At 37.9% G+C, this 19823-nt stretch overlaps 1 protein-coding gene across 4 annotated transcripts in view; it reads left to right on the top strand.

Annotated features, from left to right (window-relative positions):
- The window catches only part of LOC106060637 (caspase activity and apoptosis inhibitor 1-like), a 121833-nt gene that overhangs the window by 60910 nt on the left and 41100 nt on the right, over window positions 1-19823 (top strand). For all 4 annotated transcript variants that reach the window (XM_056029890.1, XM_056029889.1, XM_056029892.1 and 1 more), the window contains 3 exons: window positions 545-714; window positions 1775-1942; window positions 17712-17862. In XM_056029890.1, coding sequence (XP_055885865.1) covers window positions 625-714; window positions 1775-1942; window positions 17712-17862 — 409 coding nt within the window. In that variant the 5' untranslated portion in view covers window positions 545-624. The remainder of the gene's footprint in view (window positions 1-544; window positions 715-1774; window positions 1943-17711; window positions 17863-19823) is intronic.

Below are 19823 nucleotides of genomic sequence, written 5' to 3'. Positions count from 1 at the left end.
ATGGTAGAGTTAAGGTAATAATGGTATAGTTTATATAGTTTATATTGACTAGGAGGCGCGGTGGCTGAGCGGTAAAGCGCTTGGCTTCCGAACCGGGGACCGGGGTTCGAATCCTGGTGAAGACTGGGATTTTTAATTTCGGGATCTTCGGGCGCCTCTGAAAGGGTAATTTTACTTTTATATTGACTAGGCAGCGTTGAAAACGAAAAAAGCATGGTTAAGGTTTAAACATTAGTATGTATGGGGTTGACCTAGTGACTTTAGTCATTCAATGGGGCGTCTCTATGATGCCTTTCTTCGGACTATAGGGACTATAAGGGAATAATAAATATTACTTGAATGTTATTTTATCTTTATCTTCCTTTATCCTCAAAAAAAACTGTTTAAAAATTCTCTTTGAAAACTCATTTTCATTTATTCCACTATCGTAGATGTTTTAGTCACATTGCTCTCTCCCCCCAACCGAAATCATTGAAAACAAATTGTGACCAATGTATAGTGGTGTAAACTTTTATGATATATACATTTTTTTGTTTACTTGCAGATCTCAAGTTTGTTCTCTTTAAAAGCTGTTGGTGTTCTTAGAACAAGAAGAAAGTTGAGTTGCTTACCAGACCAAAAGAAATGAGTGCTGCCAAAATGGTGGCGGACTCCACCCAATCAGAGTTGGCGGATACGCTTGATGGGAAAAAGAAAAAGAAAAAAATTAAAAAGGTAATATACACATACACTTGGTATTAGCATGTCATTTTCAGTCGTTTTGATGCACGATGTCAGACAACATTTGGTGAGGAGAATACGGCTGGGGTGCTGATAACAGTTCACACTTTAATAGTTTCTATAAATAAAAAAGATTTTAAAACTGTAGTATCTAGGTTAGAATGCTCCTAGTTTGAATTGTGCTGTACCAGGCTCAGAACCAGTTCAACGAAAGTATTGTGCATGATTTCTCTTCCTTGTTATTTAAGACCCAGCCTTGCCTTATTGACATGCCTGAATTGTTTTTCTGTTGTAAGTGAGTGATTCAAATTGAACCTAAACCCCAGGAGAGCTACTAAAAGTACACAAGTTACTAGAAGCCAAAATGTCACTTTGTATTAAAAAAAAAACAACAACTAAATTCCTCATTTGTGTGTTCCTACAGTCTCCATTTATGGTTTGTTGTTGACGGCCGTGAACATGTAACACCAGACTGCTGGTTGACTACTAAATTGCTGTAGGCGTATTATATAGTAACTTTCAAAACTTGAAATAACTTGATTTTCTTTTGTGGACAATATTGAATATTACGTTTATTATAGTATAGACAAAATCAACCTGCGATGAAATGCAGTAAATATAGTAGACCTTAGTAATATATGCAATGGTATTCTAAACCAAATGTAACTCCCTAAAATAACACTTCTTTTCAGTCTCACGTTCTGGAGTCGTCTCTCCTAACCAAGACCGCTGACCACAATGCCACCTATCTTGCATCATTCACAATCAATCGCTAACCTCTTCCCACCGTCACCATAGAAACACACACACACACACCATAACATGTCGTTTAACATAATGTACTTGAGATTTGACATTAATAACATAACAGATCTTCCCTAACAAACTTTATTGCCGTAAACTATCTCCTTCCCCTCCCCTCCAAAAAAAAATTATCTCCTTTTTTTCCCCACTGGGGCTTTATAGTTTCCATAATTTTTTCAGGGCCTTCTTTTACAGAGCTCTAGAAAGTAATGGCATTAGAGTACAATATCCAATTACATTTTTTTCCCAGGCTAGTAAAAAGGTGTTGCTACCGGAAGATGAGGACTCTGACCTTGACCTCAAAAAGGATCTCAAGCCAATCGTCACCTTTGTCAAAGACAGGCCAGCGATGATCCGAGAGATGTTTCGAGCTGTCCGTGGTGCGAGCCTGCAGAGAGCTTTGCCTGATCTTTTAAAGGTGGGTGACTGGATTGATTCATCTCATCACAGCAAGACTCTTGGCTCTGTATCGCTCTACTGCTACCTTTAAATTCCTTGTCATTTCTGGACATATTGTAAAGCAAACGGTCTGATTGGCACATCTAGGTTGACTTTTGAGGCTCCTTCTTTGCTTTGTTTTTTTCTGCCACTTTCTGCATTGGTCTGTTACAAAGGATGTTTGTGCCATGTGGGTTTGAGACATTTTGAGAGGCTCTACTTCCTTGTAAAAACATTCGAATTATTCTTCATTATAACAAAATTCATTTCACATTTTTAAAGATATTTACTGAAATGGCTGGACTTGTCCAAAAATATTAAGATGTAATATCGATCGTCTGCTTCCCCCCCCCTCCAAACATAACTTCCTTTCCAACTTCCCCTTCAAAGTCATTTACATAGAATTTATTTGCTTCTCCTTCTCAATTTCTTAAATTGTTATTATGCCCCCTGTCTCTCATTTCAACCCCTCCCCCCCCCCGCTTCAACTTAAACACACACACCCACACAAACTCACTCACACTAGCATCCCATTTGGCCTTTGTGCCAAAATAAAATAAAAAAAAAAAAAAGAAAGGAAAATGTGAATGTTTGTTGAGAAATTGTTCTGAAATTTATAACATTGTAGTTGTCCCCCCTTACCCCCCACGGTCGCCAGGGGGCATAATCAATACCAGTGGAGCAGAAGTTATTAATATTTGTTAAGCTTTAAGCTTCTTTCCAATAAAACGAATAGTAATTCTGATAAATTTGATGGGCCACCAGGAGAGTCAGAGCGAGAGAGAGAGAGAGAGGGAAGAAGCGATAGAGAGGGCGATCAGGAATGTAAGGGTCTAGGCAAAAAGGAATTCTGAGGGGATCTCGAAGACGAGTTGAAGCGGGATGTGGGATAAATAAAAAAGGAAGCATGAGGATGGAAGTGAAAGAATAATAGACGCATAAAAAATGGTGGGCTGGTTCATGCATATTTTTTTTTAAGCTTGCTTTTTATAACAAGTTAGTCTTACTGTTGTCTATCCTGCAGGAATGTATTTCTGTGTCCCCCACCCCGCTCCTCTTGGTGGTCTGAGACCTTATGTATTGTGTTCTTTCTCTTCTTGTTTCAATGTAAGAATGGGGACAGAACAAACACTCACAAAAAAAATGTTGGGTTTTAAAACAATGCAAGGATGGGCCGGCAGGGAGATAACATTTGTGTTTTGTTTTGAAAGTAAATCTTAGCTCTGGTAAAAAGCCAGTGACACACGGGGGGAGCTCAGTGCTGTTCTATCACCCCCCCTCTTCTCATTCTCTCTCTCTTTCACACACGCACTCACTTTGGAGAAAAGTCATAATTAGTTAAGATCGCTATTTTGTGTTTCTTTCTTGGGTGTTGGTTTTGTTAAATTATGTTTCTTCAAAAGAAATGTGTTTAGAATAGTTGAAGTTCAGAGCACGGATCTAGAGCTTTGCCCTGCACTCATCGCTTCATTACTCCAGTTAGTACCGTTCAAGAGAACAATAATGCGTGGAGAAGAATGAAGAATAGATCACACTCTATTCACACACTCTATTCACACAACATTTTTTTTTAGCGTGACGTCATACTACACAGAAAGCACTGACGTAGTAAAAAGTCAACACACACCAAAATTCAGCCAATGAAAGACGTTAAGGCGAGGAATCTGTTGCCCATGTAGAATGTGCATGGCTTGATGTTTGTGCTCTGTTGGATCGAGACCAATCGTTAGAGAAGGCATGGACACTGACCTGCGATGTCACAACCTGTGGGCAGTTTAGACCTCGTACAGACCTGTGACTAGGCAATGAGCTATTGATCTGAACTGCCCATAGGTTGTGACGTTGTCAGTCAGTGTTGAGGCCCTTTATTACGAATGGTCTCGGTTGGATATTGATTGCCTGATGGACAAAACATATTGGGCTCAAATTTGGATGATAGGCTACTTGTCTTTTTGTGGCTTCCAGAGAGTCTTACCTGAGTAACCTGACTCAATTCAAAGAGTCTTACCTGAGTGACCTGACTCAATTCAAAGAGTCTTACCTGAGTGACCTGACTCAATTCAAAGAGTCTTACCTGAGTGACCTGACTCAATTCAAAGAGAGTCTCACCAGAGTCAAAACTTCTTTACTTATTACTTCAAAGAGAGTCTCACCAACCTTTTTTTAGCTTGTTGATCTTCTGGTATAATGAGCGTCAATCAGATACATGTATTTTCTAGTGTTTAGAGTGATAAGATGTTTATTTATTTATTCTACTGTTCAAATGTGTTATCAGTTAATTTCAAACGATAAGATCTTTTCTTACACGTACATTCTAATATCTGGTATTGTCTATAGTCTATAACACTTTCTATGTTTATATGATACTGATAGGAACACCTTTTCTATTCACAAGATTGCTATTGGAAGAAATATTTGCCGGGTCTAGACTAGCGCTGGTTATATCAGATGTGATTTTTAAATTAAGTCCACATACTTTAGTATTAGGTAAGCGATCCTTCTCGCTCAAGCAGAAATAATCAAGGCATGAATTTGCATATTGATATAAAAGCTTCCTCTTGTCATCATAAATGTATGCTACACTTTAATACTAAAAGCCACTGTCAAGTACATTGAAGTAAATTTCGTTTGTTGTGGTCAGCGAGATCACAAGTTTTGTTGGCGGCTAGCCAGTATGGATCAGGGCGATGGGTCGCAATGCAACTGTGGCTTTGTTTCTGTGGGTTCACCAGCAGTTCTGTTTTGAACCAATGAATGCATCTTTTTATGTATCTCTATCTATGATAAGGTCAGCAGACCTGATATTTGCAACCCGTTCAATAGTTTATGATAGAAAAACCTATTGATGTGCAGTTATGTATAGCTTTCATGCACACACAGACACTTACATACATACACACACCTATGCATCTACACATACACATATTGTTGTACAATATAACATACAATACGAAGCATTCAAGAGTTTTGTGTTTCTGATTTTATTCTTTTTTTTTTAACTATGATCTTCCTAATATACTTTAAATATTGATTCGAATCTTTGTTTCTACAAAATTATGTGTTGTTTCCTTACTAACATGCATACAATTAACTTGGCGCTGATCTTTTCAAGTTATACAAGAAAGCTTGAGTTCGTCTGTTTCACATCATCCACAAGTCTTGATTGTGTTCATGTCAATCTAAGCTCGAATGTCTAGTTTTGTTTATAGAAACAAGTAGTGTCAAAATGAAGGTGAATTCCTACTTTAATGTCTTATAATGCTTTATTATTGCAAGAAGTCTTTCCAGTGGGCCAGTGCTAAATGCAATAGCACATTTAAGTGCGGTAATTCCAGATGAAACCATTTCAAACATCATCAAACGTAAGCCAAATATATTTTCAAGATGATTATATTTTGAAGAAGTCTGAGTTTAGCTAGTATTTTATTTTCTCAAAGATAGACATTAATTGTCAAATTTATATGAAAATCGTTAAATCCGTTTTTTGAAATTGCTGTCCAACTTTCTGTTTTTACCTTATTTGCACATGAAGAGAATACAAGCTGAAAGTAGGAATAGTACAAACAAATATATATATATATATATATATATATATATATATATATATATATATAATGTATCTTTTCTTTTTAATGTTATGCATAAAAATAAAGTTACCCTTTCAGACTTTGTGGTGTATAGGGCAGATAATGTAAAGGTCATCTTTTTCTGTGGCCTGAAGATCCCGAAAGTTAAAAATACCAAGCTAAAAATCGCAAGCGCTTTACCACTCTGCCACCGAGCCTCCTATATATATTCATTGAGCGTACACTTATATTTCTTTCAATAATGATTATTAACCTTATCCATACATTCAAAATTAATAAAATGTAATGCATAATTATACAATAATTCTTGGATATGTATTTGTTAAGCTATTCAAGAAATCTTAGTCATGTTTCTAATGAGCTAAACAAAAATGCCTGGTTATGTTTGAATGTTTTGTTTTGGTTGCATGTAACTCTACCAGAATGCTAGGTTTTGTCCTGACTAAGCTGCTGATCAGTCTCATGTTCTATGAGTGTAGACAAGAGTATGGAGTAGTATTTCTCCCAGTTGTACTGACATGATTTGAACCACGAACCTTCGTGCTTTATCACTTGAACTTGTTATGTTAGCCAACAGAAATTAATTAGTGGTTTGCAAGTTCTGATATATTTTAGACACACAAGAGACCCTCCTTCCTGATCGGAGCAGCGCCAATTAGTCTGTCGGCTCTGTTGTTTTTAGTTTTCTTTAACCTGTTGCCCGGATTTTTGGTTTATCAATTTTAGAAGGCAGAGAGACAAAAGCTCCCCCCGCCCCCCACGACAATTTTTTTTTTGTTGTTGTTGTGTTTAATTTGGCTTATCAGCTATGTAATTTGGGCAGGCTAATGATTTTGTTTTAAAAGAAAACCACACACAAAAAATAAAAAAAAATACTAGACTTAACTAGACTATGTTATTGCTGATTTAGAATCCATGAGCTGGTGAAGGATCACCTGGAGTTTTGAAACTACTTGGCCATGTTAAAAAAAGTGTTAAAAGTTTGGACTACAAGCGGAGTTCGTACATGCGTGTAGCCGAGACCGGTCGTTTTAGGAGGCCTGAACACTGACCTGCGACGTCGCAACCTGAGGGCAGTTTAGACCAATAGCACGTTCTTGACGTCAGACCTCTGACGTTGCAACAAGCTATTGGTCTAAACTACCCAACAGGTTGACGTGGCGGGTCAGTGTTCAGGACTAACAATTGGTCTCGGTGTAGCCAGACGTTAAGTAGACATCCACTGATGATACAAAGTTTGTTTAAACCATTATACTACACTTTGTGTTTGTTATTCTATAGTTGTTGTGTTTTTTTTTTTACATATGTTGGTCTACTTTTTAGCGGCCCACAAAGAGGAAAAGCCTCAATTAGTTTTGCGTGGTCTGTACGTTCGTTCGTCTGCAAGGTATAGATATAGTCACATTTGTAAGAGAAATGATCATTTGCTTTATCATTACAGACCTACCTATAGATAAAACGTTTTAAAATTAATCATGTAGTTTTGCCTATTGAATGGACATATTTATTTTAAAAACTGTAAAATACGAATGACATATTTGCACTGTTCCCGTTGGCTATATTTAGACCTACGATATATATAGGCATCGTGCATTACATGTAGGTAAACATACATTTTGTATGAAGGGAGGAGTGTAATTATTAATACTATGTAATTCAAAGTTACTGATATCCAGATATGGTTTCTTCTCTTTTGATTCTCTCACCAAAGCATTGCCTAATTTATTATAGAAATAATTATTCTGCCATCAAAGTCCGTTCATCAAAGTCGAAGACTGTCATCTTTGGGGTTGATGGCTGGCCTCTGCATTTCTTGGCCTCTCCATAGAGCTGGTGGAGGCCACTCTGAGGAGCCTGAACGTGTAGCCTGTTCTTTGCCCTGAGATGAACTCCTATTGGTGACAAGGCAGGGAGACCTAGGTCTCCCGTAGTGCCCTGGTAAGGAACTGTTTGGCGTAGTGCCTCATAGCTTCCATACAAACTTAGTGAACCTCTGAGATGAACTCCAATTGGTGACAAGGCAGGGAGACCTAGGTCTCCCGTAGTGCCCTGGTAAGGAACTCTGCTGTTTGGCGTAGTGCCTCGTAGCTTCCATACAAATTTAGTAAACCACTAGATACGTCCTCCCGCAGCTCGCGGAGCTGCGGACACTCTTGCAAGACGTGCGCCACCGTCTCTTCTGATTCCCCACAGTGTCGGCAACGGGCATCAAAATTTGGCCGGAACCGGGCGAAGTACGCACCTATGGGGCAGTGTCCCGTACGCCACTGCGCTATTGTTGTTTGTTCCGACCTTTTTAGCCTCCACCACGGGTCCTCTCGATTTGGGCGGCGCATGTGCTGCCAGACTCCCCTGGCAGTGTTGGAGTCATCCCAGGATTTCAACCACTTTTCATGTACCCACTCTCGTATTACTGTCGTAGCCTGTTGGAACGTACTTGGCGATTCGAAAGCGGGCACGGCCAGCGCTCCTTCTCGTGCTAGAGCATCAGCCACGGCATTGCCCCTCACGCCGCAGTGCGAGGGCACCCACTGCATAACGATGACAGCTCCAATAAGCAGGCGGATGTTATTTGCGGCGCCTAATGCCTCTTCCACCAATTTGGACTTTCCCCCAAAGCCAGCCATGGCTTGGAGGCAGGACTGGGAATCGGTAACCATTACAACGGTAGTCGCAACGGTTATCTTTTCGCGCAGTTTTTGGAGCACGTGTTTTAGGGTATTCGTAATCGCCGTTAATTCAGCATCAAAGCTACATGCGGCGAGGCCGCATGTGCCTGACAGCTTTTCAGGGTCCAGGTCTGGGTAACAGATATAGGCCCCATACCCAGCTCTTACGGGGTCTCTAGATACGTCGAGTTGCGGACACTCTTGCAAGACATGCGCCACCGTCTCTTCTGATTCCCCGCAGTGTCGACAACGGGCATCAAAATTTGGCCGGAACCGGGCGAAGTACGCACCCATGGGGCAGTGTCCCGTACGCCACTGCGCTATTGTTGTTTGTTCCGACCGTTCTTTGCCCTAACTTTATGCTATCTCGCTCTTCCTCTGACATACCTATGTTGTTGTCTTCGAGCTTTGTTTGCACCGTTCTCTCTCATAGTACAAGAGATAGATTCTTCTCAGGGACGCTTTGAAAGTGTCTTTGAATCATTTATCAACTTATTTGTTTTGTATTTTTAACTTGTCAATATGGGTGTCTCTTTTATAAGACAATGTCTCAATCTTTATTAGTTCTAAGTTCAATCAAGTTATGTATTTCATGTCAGTAAATAGCATCTCCCAGTAAAGCGAATCAAGACTTTGATATGAGACCTAATCGAGTTTCTAGCTATTTAACAAACGTACACATAGTTGCTACCTGTATTGGCTACTGAGTTTCATTGCGGGTCAGTAAAATTGCCTGAAAACAAAGGCATATAGTGCAATGAGTACAATGAAAATGTAGAAAGTAAATAAAAAAATAATTTTTTTTGTATGTTCTTAGAGTCGATATGTATTTTAATAAATGAATGGGAAATATGGAAGATAATAAAGGGGGGGGGGGGAAGGAGGACATATTAATAATCTGACACAGCCATCCATCTTACGTGTACAAAGACAAAGTACATGTACATATATTATACCTTGGTATTAAGTTCTGTGATTACAAATGGCGGTTGAAATATTGCTTTGATTAAAGGTGAATCTTGTAAATTTTTGTTGGCGACACCTGTTTTCAGTGTCTCTAACAGGTTGGGTATTGACTGCCGCAAGTCATCAACATAACAGCCTGTCTCTTTGTGCTCCGTCACGCCCCCCATCTGTTGCCTTAGGAAATCTATTTGGACTAAAAGATTAACAGTAGAGCCCCCATTTTGACGTCCACGTTACATTATGTCGGCCATATCTCAGTTGAAATCTCGAGACTCACGCAGAGGGCTGATGAGGCCGAAATGTTCATTAAGGGGACAATGTATTTATCCATCTCTCTCTGTGTGCATTTAGATTCATGCATTATACAATCCTGTCACTTTACTTGTAAAGACCTAAAAAAATAGGTTTAAATAGTTTCTAGTCAAATATAAGCCAAGCCAAACTAAACTTAAAAAAAATAACTTTAACAAATAATTTTTTGTTGACGATAGATTGGATAATTAATATCTTTAAAAGTGTGTGTGTGTGTGTGTTACTATATGTATATATATATATGTATGTCTGTGTATGAGTGGCAGTTTTCCTGTAACAAAGTAATGTTATATGTTAAATATAGAAACAATGTTAACTGGTTCATACTTCGTTATAACCATACAAGATGGCCTACAAGATGGCAAACGTTTGAAACATATTGCAAGACAGACTAGCAAACATGTCTTGTCATACTGTTCAGCTTTAGATTAGGACTAAAACTTTCTTATTCTAGGAATATCTAAAGCTTACAAACTTATAAACTCAACTAGATCGAACCATTTAGTGGAACATCTCAAACAGATTTTCTGGTCTGAATGTTGTTGTTTTTTATTTTTATTTTTTTTCTAAATTAAATTTTATGTAATTTTATTAGTATTTTTTTTTTATTTCATTTTTTTAATTTTATTTTTCTTGTACGGTACATATTTTTGAACTGTGAGTTTGAGCAAATTTTGAAATGGTATAAACATCCTTTTACCCTAAAAAAAATTTTTATTTGGACAAAGAACAAAATGCTTTTTTTTTCTCTTCTTGATGACCAACACGCTAAGTGACATTAAGTATGCAATACAGTGTTGTTGTCGAGTTGAACATGTTGTGAGCTTGGGGGACATGGACCAATAAAAGTTGTCAAACTTTTCCACAAATCCGCGTCTACCGACGCATCATTCTTACTCGAGTTTTAGACTAGCGTTTCAAGACGGCCTTGTTTATGCATATAATAAATGCTCCATATAGATCTAGATATAAATTTGGTTAGAGTGATTTCCTGATTTTCACTGGTATATTTTAGATCTGCGGCTAGGATTGAATGCAAACGAGCAAATCAACTGTTAATAAATAGTCTACATTTTGAACCTGTTCAAAACTAAATCATCATTTGTTGTTTGTTTGTTGTTGTTTTTACATTTGTTTTCTTGTAGCACTGACCTATAGAAATACGAAATCTTGTATTTTAATTTTACACTCTCCAGCCGTCCACTTTTTCCTTGTCTTCTATTTCCCACCGTATCTTTCCGTTTGGATCTAAGCATTTATGCTGTCGCTAATGGGGATATGAAAGTTCAGCATCGTAAAGAAAGATATTTAGAGTTGGGTGTTTTGTTTTTTTAACAAGACTAGGAGAACGTATTATTAAGTATTTTCGTAAAGTTATCTGTAAGTAAAGTAAAGCTCCCCTTTCAGAACTTCAGATCTATCGGGCAGATGATGTTAAGGTCATCTGTTTCTGTGGCCCACGGTTAACGAGGGTATCATGTGGTCAGCACAACGACCAACTGCATTTACTTTACCCGGCTATTGTTGGGTCCCCACAGAGGGTGGACACAGAGGCCACAAGGATCCCGAAATTACAAATCCTCTTCTCCGAGATGCGAATCCATGACCCCCCGGTTCAGGAGCTAAGCGCTTGGACGCTTAGCCAAAACTAATTAACCACAACTAACCTTTTTGATAAAACTAAAAAAAAAAAACTGTAATAACAAGATTTTATAATTAACTTATTTGATCAAATGTTCGCCATGTTCCTTCTTTCTTTTTCCCAAACGTTATTTTTTTTTTTGTTTTTTTAAATCTCTGAAACATTCCCAGAATATTTCTCTTATTAATATTTATTTTATACATTGAGTTTGTGACATCTCCTGACCTGTGACCTCCTGACCTTTGACACATAGAATAGTAATGCCGTCTTCGGAGGGGGAAAAAATCCATTTTAACAGAGCCAAGGAAAAGCAACAAGAGCTATTTGTAATAAATCTAAGACGTAATGTAATTAGTTGTTTTAATTGTAGGATGAAGTTTTGTAGAGCTCAAGTGGAGAAGGGAATTGTGTGAAAACTACCACGTCTGCTGTTATTTTTTTCCTCTTCTCAAGGTTTAGTATTTGACCTTTTTACGTTGGACTCATGAGAAAGTGCATCAGGTCTCGAAATAAAAAAAAAAATGGCTATGCCCTTTACACTTGCAGTCATTATAAATTATATATATGTAGAGAGATTTATATAGATACACACATACATACATATATCTATATGGACAGCGAGAAAACCTGAGCTCAGCTCTTGAAGAAAAGCGTGCCAAACGGAAAATGGCCGGCTCCTCTACCACCAAAGCGAAAGCCACCTTGACCTGCAAATATATGTGGACGGAAGTGTCTCTCCAAAATAAGGCTCCACAGCCACATGAAAAAATGTTCGAGATGAACCATAGTCGTTCTACGACTGAAGGAGGTCAATATAACATTTATGTTTATATACATCTTTTTTTCTGTTTGTTTGTATCTTTTCTTTAGTTCTAAATCTATGTGAAAAAATCAAAGTGAACTGGTAGAATCTATAAAAAAGAATTGTGTCCTATACCATCAAAAACCAAACTTCTATTAATAACAAGTACTTACCCTGTGGCTTAATTCATGTGATATTTTAAAACCTGATAACCATCAAAGTAGGTCATGCAACAATGTTTGATGTGCGCCCATGAGTAGGAGGTTATAATACACATTATTTTTAAACCAATATATTTGTCTTTCCTCTCTTCGTGCCATGATTTGTCAACGAAACAAAACTAGGTCTGTTCTAAATGGCTCCTTCTATTTCTTGAATGACGAAATGTCTTCAACGTCTCTGCTTTAAATGCGCTCCAAGAGACCGGGACTTAGACCTGTATACATCTCTGGTCTGACTATTCCACTAGTAATTGAAGCTAGTTTAAATGGTTATCCGATTATTAAAGTCAACGACAAATGTCCTTGACTTGGTCTGTGGCGTCCACAAAGTTTCTACAGTATCTTATTTCGAGTACATAGGCATTAACATTTTGAAGTATCAGTGTTTATTCTAATACTGTAAAATGTAAACTTCTAACAGAAAAAAAAAGGATATTTAAAACTTTTTTTATAAAGTCCACTGGCGATAGAAAGGGCAAAAAGATTTATGATTCCGTAACCTTTGACCCAAGGGATTTCTTGACCAAGTTTTAGTTTTTACTAGTTGTACACTTGAGATTAGCGCTATTTGGTGCCCTCTTGAGAACTCGTGTTTACAAAGGCTTTTTCCCCCCAGCTGTTTATACTTTGAAATTAAATTCGAAATTCTCTAGAAATGATTAGCCATAAAAACGTTAAAATGATCAACTATATTCGTTTCAACTAATTAGGTTCATGTCATGGGTAGCTCTAGCCCTGTTATGTACTCTAAAAAGTTGACTTCCATTCTAATCCTAACACTCTTAACATTGGTCCACTAACAGCGTATCCTATGCTTAACCTTTTTCTTTAAGCCTAACCCTTACCTTTATACAGTCAAGAGCACGGATGCTTTAAGAGAGCCCACTGTAAGTTATCATACAACATTAACTTAATCATTCTTTTATTAAACGCTTTTTTTTTTTAAATCCCATCAATTTGGTCAAAGTCGCCCACTCCCAATACTGCTGAATATTTACAAGCACTCTTGGGCTACAGCTCATTTCGCGATAATTTTCGATAATAAAAAAATGTATTTGTATTTTGATGGTCAAGTGCAGTAACGTGAATGAATGTGACCTGGACGAGCTAAATCCAAAGTCTCGTAACAGTCCTAAACATTCTTCAAGTTGTCCCTCATTCCCCCCCTCCACTGCTACCAGTTACATTCAGTTGAATATTAGTTTGTTTCGTTTTCTAGGTCGTATTGTCTGTGTTTGATTTTTTAACTATCGGTTATGAATGTTCTGGCTTTTACTCTAGTTCGCCGGGCCACTGTGTTTTGTCTAATTGTTTCCGTTTTAAGTAGCCCCATGGAACAGTTGTAATCTCATTAGTCAAGACTAAACGTATCATAGACAGGCAATCTTATCAAACAGTTCCTTGCGGACCAAAGCCAGACGCTCTATACATCGATTAATGTACAAAGTCAAAAGAAATTTAGTTGTTTTTTTATTGTGTTGTTTTTTGCCAACAGTGTAATGCCAGGGTTTGAATAATGAAGAGGAAACTGGTCATTTGTAAGTAGGACTCGGGAGATATTGCCATGATTAGAACTATATGAACGGATTGGATGTAGGCCCTAAGCCAACATACACATATTGAAAGTAAAAGGACAGGAAATAGAAGTTGAATATTAATTTAAAACATACATTAAATAGAGGCTTACTGGAATATACTTGGCTGATACCCTAATGAAAATAAACGAAATTAAAGACAGGGGTCACAGTGAAATGATAGAACAAAGAGCTTTCAAATTGAAACGTTTTTGTGATGTTTCATTTGGAAAGATAAGGAAGACTACGTATTACAGAACATTTGCTTTCATGAAGTAGTGTTATTCTTGATACGATGTAGGTATAAATTGCTCTATAAATTGCCAATTGCTTGTTTATTTTCTCGTCTAGATTTTTTTTTTTAGTGCTTCTTTTTTTTTCCGGCAAGTTGTGTTACAGACATGTTCTATTACGTCATTGACATTGATCCTTTGTTTCTGGCATGTGGCATGATGTCAACAGCGTATTTGCAGACACCCCCCCCCCCCAAACGTGACGAGGGCATGGAGAGGGGGTAAGGGGAAAGATGAAATATCTTCAGCAGGATTACATGCAGGCATCAATGTTCTTATACCATGGGTAGTTAAAATGCAATCAGCAGCAGATAGAGGTAAGGGGGAGGTCACTCGCAATATAGGAATGAAGGACATTCGTAGTCGATTGCGATGGAAACTGAATCAACTTTATGAAAGTTAATCCATTAAGTTAGCGTATAATCATAACATTTAGCTACTCATTATCTTTATGCCATTGAGAATAAAAAAATAAGCAAGGAAACACTCTTGTAGTGTTGATCCAAATTATATAACAGGTTGAGAATACCTATAAACCATTGTAATGGGTTCTATTATTTTTTGGCATTTTTTTTCTTCAGTTTTTTTTTTCAGCGTATCTCCTTTTCTTTGTGTGTCGATGTGTATGTCTGTGTATGTGTGGTTGTGATTGTATTTGAAATGCCATCTGCAATCCTTTTTTAAACGTTTAAACGCCTCGTGGTTGTTTCCCTTTCATCCATTGGCTAATTGTCTATTTATTATCATTATTATTATTATTTGTTATTTTTAGCACGTCTACATAAGCATATGATTGGTGTTAATTACACCGCAACTCTTTAGCCAACCCTTTCATTTCGTTCCGTCAACTCATCAAGTCAGTAGCAATTAGTTTCCCCCTTATGGTCTCCCTTATTTGTATGTCTTAGTCAACGTAGCTCTTATTCTTCAGGCACATCATTTGTTGCTTTGAAACATTTCAATCGTTGAAACTTTTCTTTGGACGTGAAGCCTCTCTTCTTAGTCTCCTCTTCATTCGAACGCTCTGTTGCGGCTGTTGTCTTTGAAGGTTCGGCAGAGCCACCGTGGCTCGAATGTAATTAAAGGTTTCTATAAGGGTTAGCCGCCTCCAAATTTTTTTTCCTTTTTTTGGATTGCGGTGGGGAAGGGTCTCAATGGCTACTTTTTTTTTTTGTATGGGTGTTCTTGTTCTCGTTAATAACTTGACCAAGGCAATTACGCAGTTTTGAGAAATTTGCAAATCAAGCAGACAAAAAAAAAAAAAACGAAAAAAAAAAACTATGGGACAAGGAGGATCAATAAGAAGAGAAAGATTTGTGGGGGGAGGGGGTACAAGAGGCCTGGGCAAAAAAGCGGGCTGCGGTTTCTAACGTTTTTTTTTATGTTGTCAATAAACATGGTAATGCGACACGGGAAGGAACCCAATAAAAAATGATGAATTGAATAAAATCAGAAAGATAAAAAGAGTGTTGATATCAAGTGAGGTAGGAGAGAGGAGAGGGGGGGGGAGTGGATAGAGAGAAGGAAAAGTTTTGTTTTTTTGACAAGTGCCAGGCATTTGTCATGGGGCTTTGTTGATCTTCTTGGTTTTAACTAGTCGATAATGTCTTGTCTAAAGAAGTCGGAATGGTTGGTACTCGTATACTTAAAGCAGACGTCTCTGTAAAGATATAATAGACATCGTTTGCAGACTCGATGTTGATGAGTTTTTCAGCTATTTCGTAGTAAACGTGTACTCACTAGTACAAAGAATATTTTATTTATAAATTGCTGTCAGCTAAACTTATGTAGGCTCAAGCCCTTTTAAAAGCGTGACAGACATATAACAGAGCTACTAGAACAACTAAATACAAAATACTCAGTTTTTTAGAGGCTCCCGAAAGGAGAAAAGATGCTATTGGTTTTGTGTGGATACGAACAGTATAGTACACCATTAGTAATGGCATTACCATTAACGAAAGGTCTACTATTCATGATCATAACATTCGACTAGGTCTAGTAATTTTGAGATTAAACGTGTAAATTCATACCAGTTCTAGTCTAGATATTGTGGATTATATATCAAGATTCTCTATATGTAGTTCTAGATCTAGATCTATAATTAGATCTACACTTAGATCTAGATCTAAACTTAGATCTATTTTTAGATCTAGACTTAAATCTAGACTTAGATCTTGAATCTAGATTTAGATCTAAAACTAGGTCTAGATCTAGCTAGATCTATGTCTAGTTTGTATGACAAATGACAATGGAGATATTAATTTATATATATATACATATATATCACATTAAAAAACACATCTAATTTGTTCAATCTATCTAAATAATCGTCCAATAAGCACTACTTAGACAGAAGCTCATACTTTTCATTCAATACACGAGCTTGACCGGAACACTGCCCTGGTCAATATATGTTTTGAATTGTTTTGTTTGCGCTATGTAGAAATTAGTAAACTTAAAACTTAGCACTTTCACCTGAATTCGCGTCAAGTTGTCGACAACTAAAAGGACATATAAAATTATCTGGACGCTACTGCACTCTCAAAAAGTTTTTGTTTCTTCTCCTCTCTCCCCCCCCCCCCCCCCCATTTTCTAGCTCTTACAATAAACATTGTAAGCGCATCAATGTCTTCCACACTGCGTGTCAACGTTCACGAATGCGTATTCACTGAAGCATGCTAACATTGGGCCATTTCAAAAGCTCATTGGTTCATTCGTCACGTGGTATGTGTTTCTCACCACACTCTCTCATATTATACAGATCACTCATATAATTTCTAGACATTATATATAACTATAAGACATACTTATTATGAGTCGCCCAACCATGCGGGACAAAGACGCACGCGCGACGACTCTCTAACCCTCGATGAAATAGTCATGGAAAGATAACTCTTATGTTTCTGCAAGTCGGACTAGAGTTACCCCACGTAACTTTCGCGGCGACAGAGAAAGCGGCTCAGAAAAAAAATAAGGGGGGGGGGGGTGTTAAGTATGGCCTGAAGAATTGAGTCAACAATTGTCGTAGTTGGGCCGAACACTTTTAATCATCAACACAGGACGCCATCTTAGGCAGGAAGGACATGTTCACAACAAAAGACGCATAACTCACAATGACTAAGGGCTATAACTTACATATCAAATATTAACAGGGGGGAAGAGAGAACAAGTAATCTTCTCACTAAATAGCGGCGTATGCTACGCTGCGGGTCGGCTCGGTATCTATATTTCCCTCCCTATGAAGTTAGTTTAAAGAAAGATTTTTTTATCTTAACAACGTCTGTTGATAATAATGCATGTCTTTTAGATAAATACTTATTTTATAGGCGTCAAGCAATTTAATCTGTTCCTAAATAAGTCTGTTGACAGTCAAGTATTACAGATGGATATTCATCGATCTCTTTGGACGGTGAAACTTTATATTGTGGATTTATCGGTCGTTTCTTGATTTTTCTTTGTCTTTTTATGGTACATTCATTTAAGCTGCCAAAAGCATATTTAATGTTGCACCTCTATGAAATAGCAATATTTATGAAGTAAATAAAACTTTTTAAAGATCTGAGGTACTTTCCCTGGGATCAAATGTTTTTTTATTGGTTATTTCTACAACAATGCTATCCGACGAACTAAGTCTGGGAACTACCGTATTTTCTAAAACCATTGCAATGTTTTGTGTGTTCCAGAGTATTCCACTGGATGAGCTAGAGCAGCTCTGCCTGGAGCAGCTTGAGGTGATGTCAAAGAAACGCATTCGACGCATTCTGGCTGGGGAAGAATCTTGCAACATCTCTTCCTCTGGGACGGAGGACGAGACCAGTGATGAGGAGTCGCCAGGTAGGAGCTTCCACCGGACACATTTAGTTCATTCCAAAGACTTTTGTCTAGACATGTGTTTCTCGTTGGCTCATTAGGAAACTCAATAGAGTTTGTTTCTCTGACCACGCTGAGGGTGTTGGGGGGGGTATATTTTATAGATTATTAGGAAACTGCTGTGCTAATCGTTCACTGGTTTCACTCTCCACTGAAATACTTTGAATCGTACATAGGTGCTTACTTGATATTAATGCATTTTATATCACTTTGTAGAACTGCAAATATAATTGGTCTTCTGTTGGATATGTCTTTTTGTGCGTCTGACTGTATGTTATAGATATAGGTCTTATGCACAATATGTCACTCTGTTAGCCTGTTTTTAGTCAATAGTTCTTTTTTTCTTTTTGGTGGGGGGGTTGTCAAAAAATGAGAATATCAATGTCTATAATGGCGCCATTGAAAGGTCAAGTAGCACAAAGGTGGGGGTAGGCGCCCCACTTCTACTCCACCTTATCCCCTGCGCCTCCCCCATTATCTTTTTATCGGCCCCCAATAGTCCGCTCCATCGTTTGTTTGTTTTTTCTTTGGTCTATCTATTGAGAAAGCTCCATTATTTAATGAGCTGTCAAACTTCAGCATATGACCTTTGCCGGCCCCCTCGTGTCTCTAGTGCTCACACGTTTGCGTGGTGTCCACCTCGGGGAGTCACCTTGGCAAATAGATTTACTTTCATTTCTAACACTCGACCTTTCCAACGAGCTCCCCATCCGCCGCCGCAACCTCCCCCCCCCCCAACTCTAAAAAAAAAAAAAAAGTTCCACCCCTTTACAAAATAATCATATCAACATAAAAGAGGAAACACGCAAAAAGTTGCAGCTTGACTTATCAATATTTGGGGAGGGGTGGTGACGTGGTGGGGGAGGGGGGTATTCGGGGAGTCAGGAAGTTTCAACAGCTCTAGTGGAATATTCAGACGGGAAATCCCGGGGGTACCACTTGTCACACAGAATGACATGTTGAACAATTTCAAAGTGAATGTCTTGGTATTTAGGAGAGAACCAGTTAACAATGTTGTTATTGTTTCTGCTATTTCTCTTCTTTGTCTGTTCTTTGAAGTGTATTCCATCTAGTGTACTTTGAGGCTACTGAAACAAAAGTAGTGCCATGGTGTCAAAACACATTTCTCCATTCCTCATACTGTTATTTAACAAATTACTTTTTTTTTATACTACATGCATTTTATATTTTTTACTGGTAAGTGAAAACAGGATTTCCAGATTTCTTATTATCGCTTTAGTGAACAGCATTTATAGTTCTAGACCACATACCCATTAGGTAAGCCTTTAGTTGTAAATGTCCATGGTAAAGGTCCACTGTTTGATTTGAAACAGCGCCTCGAGCATCTACATCTAGTGTGGGTCTCTTCTAGACACCGTGACAAGCGGCTTTTAAAACTGTAAAATCTTATTTACATTTCAACAGCTAGTTTGTAAAGGGTCTACGCCATGAGGACTAAAGGCTTGAAACCATGTTAGTGTTTCAAAACAAAATAAACAAATTATTTTTCTCTGTATGTGTAATGTGTACACATCAGAGAATATAGACCCCTAAATTTGAAATTTAATGGTACTATGATAAATTGCTTGTGTATGAAAAGGTAAAGCAAAGTGACCGTTCAGACCTTGCGATCTGTAGAGCAGATTATGCAAAAGTCATCTTATTCTGGGTTTCACGGCTAACGAGGGTGCCATATGACCAGCACAACGACCAACCGCCCTTACCCTTCCTCAATTATTGTCAGATATCCATTTGAGCTGGTTGAACTCAAGAGGCGCCCAAAGATCTCGAAATTTAAAATCACATTCTTCCCCAGGACACACCACGTCCCCATTGTGTAAACTATCCTCTTATCTTATCTTATATGATACAGACGTTGCTTCAAAAAAAAAAAAAGATGATTATGTATGTGCGCGTACCCTAAT

The sequence above is a fragment of the Biomphalaria glabrata genome, chromosome 5 (genome assembly GCF_947242115.1).
Source record: "Biomphalaria glabrata chromosome 5, xgBioGlab47.1, whole genome shotgun sequence".
In the NCBI taxonomy this organism is placed as follows: Eukaryota; Metazoa; Mollusca; class Gastropoda; family Planorbidae; genus Biomphalaria; species Biomphalaria glabrata.
This window is presented reverse-complemented; position numbering and strand designations above follow the sequence as displayed.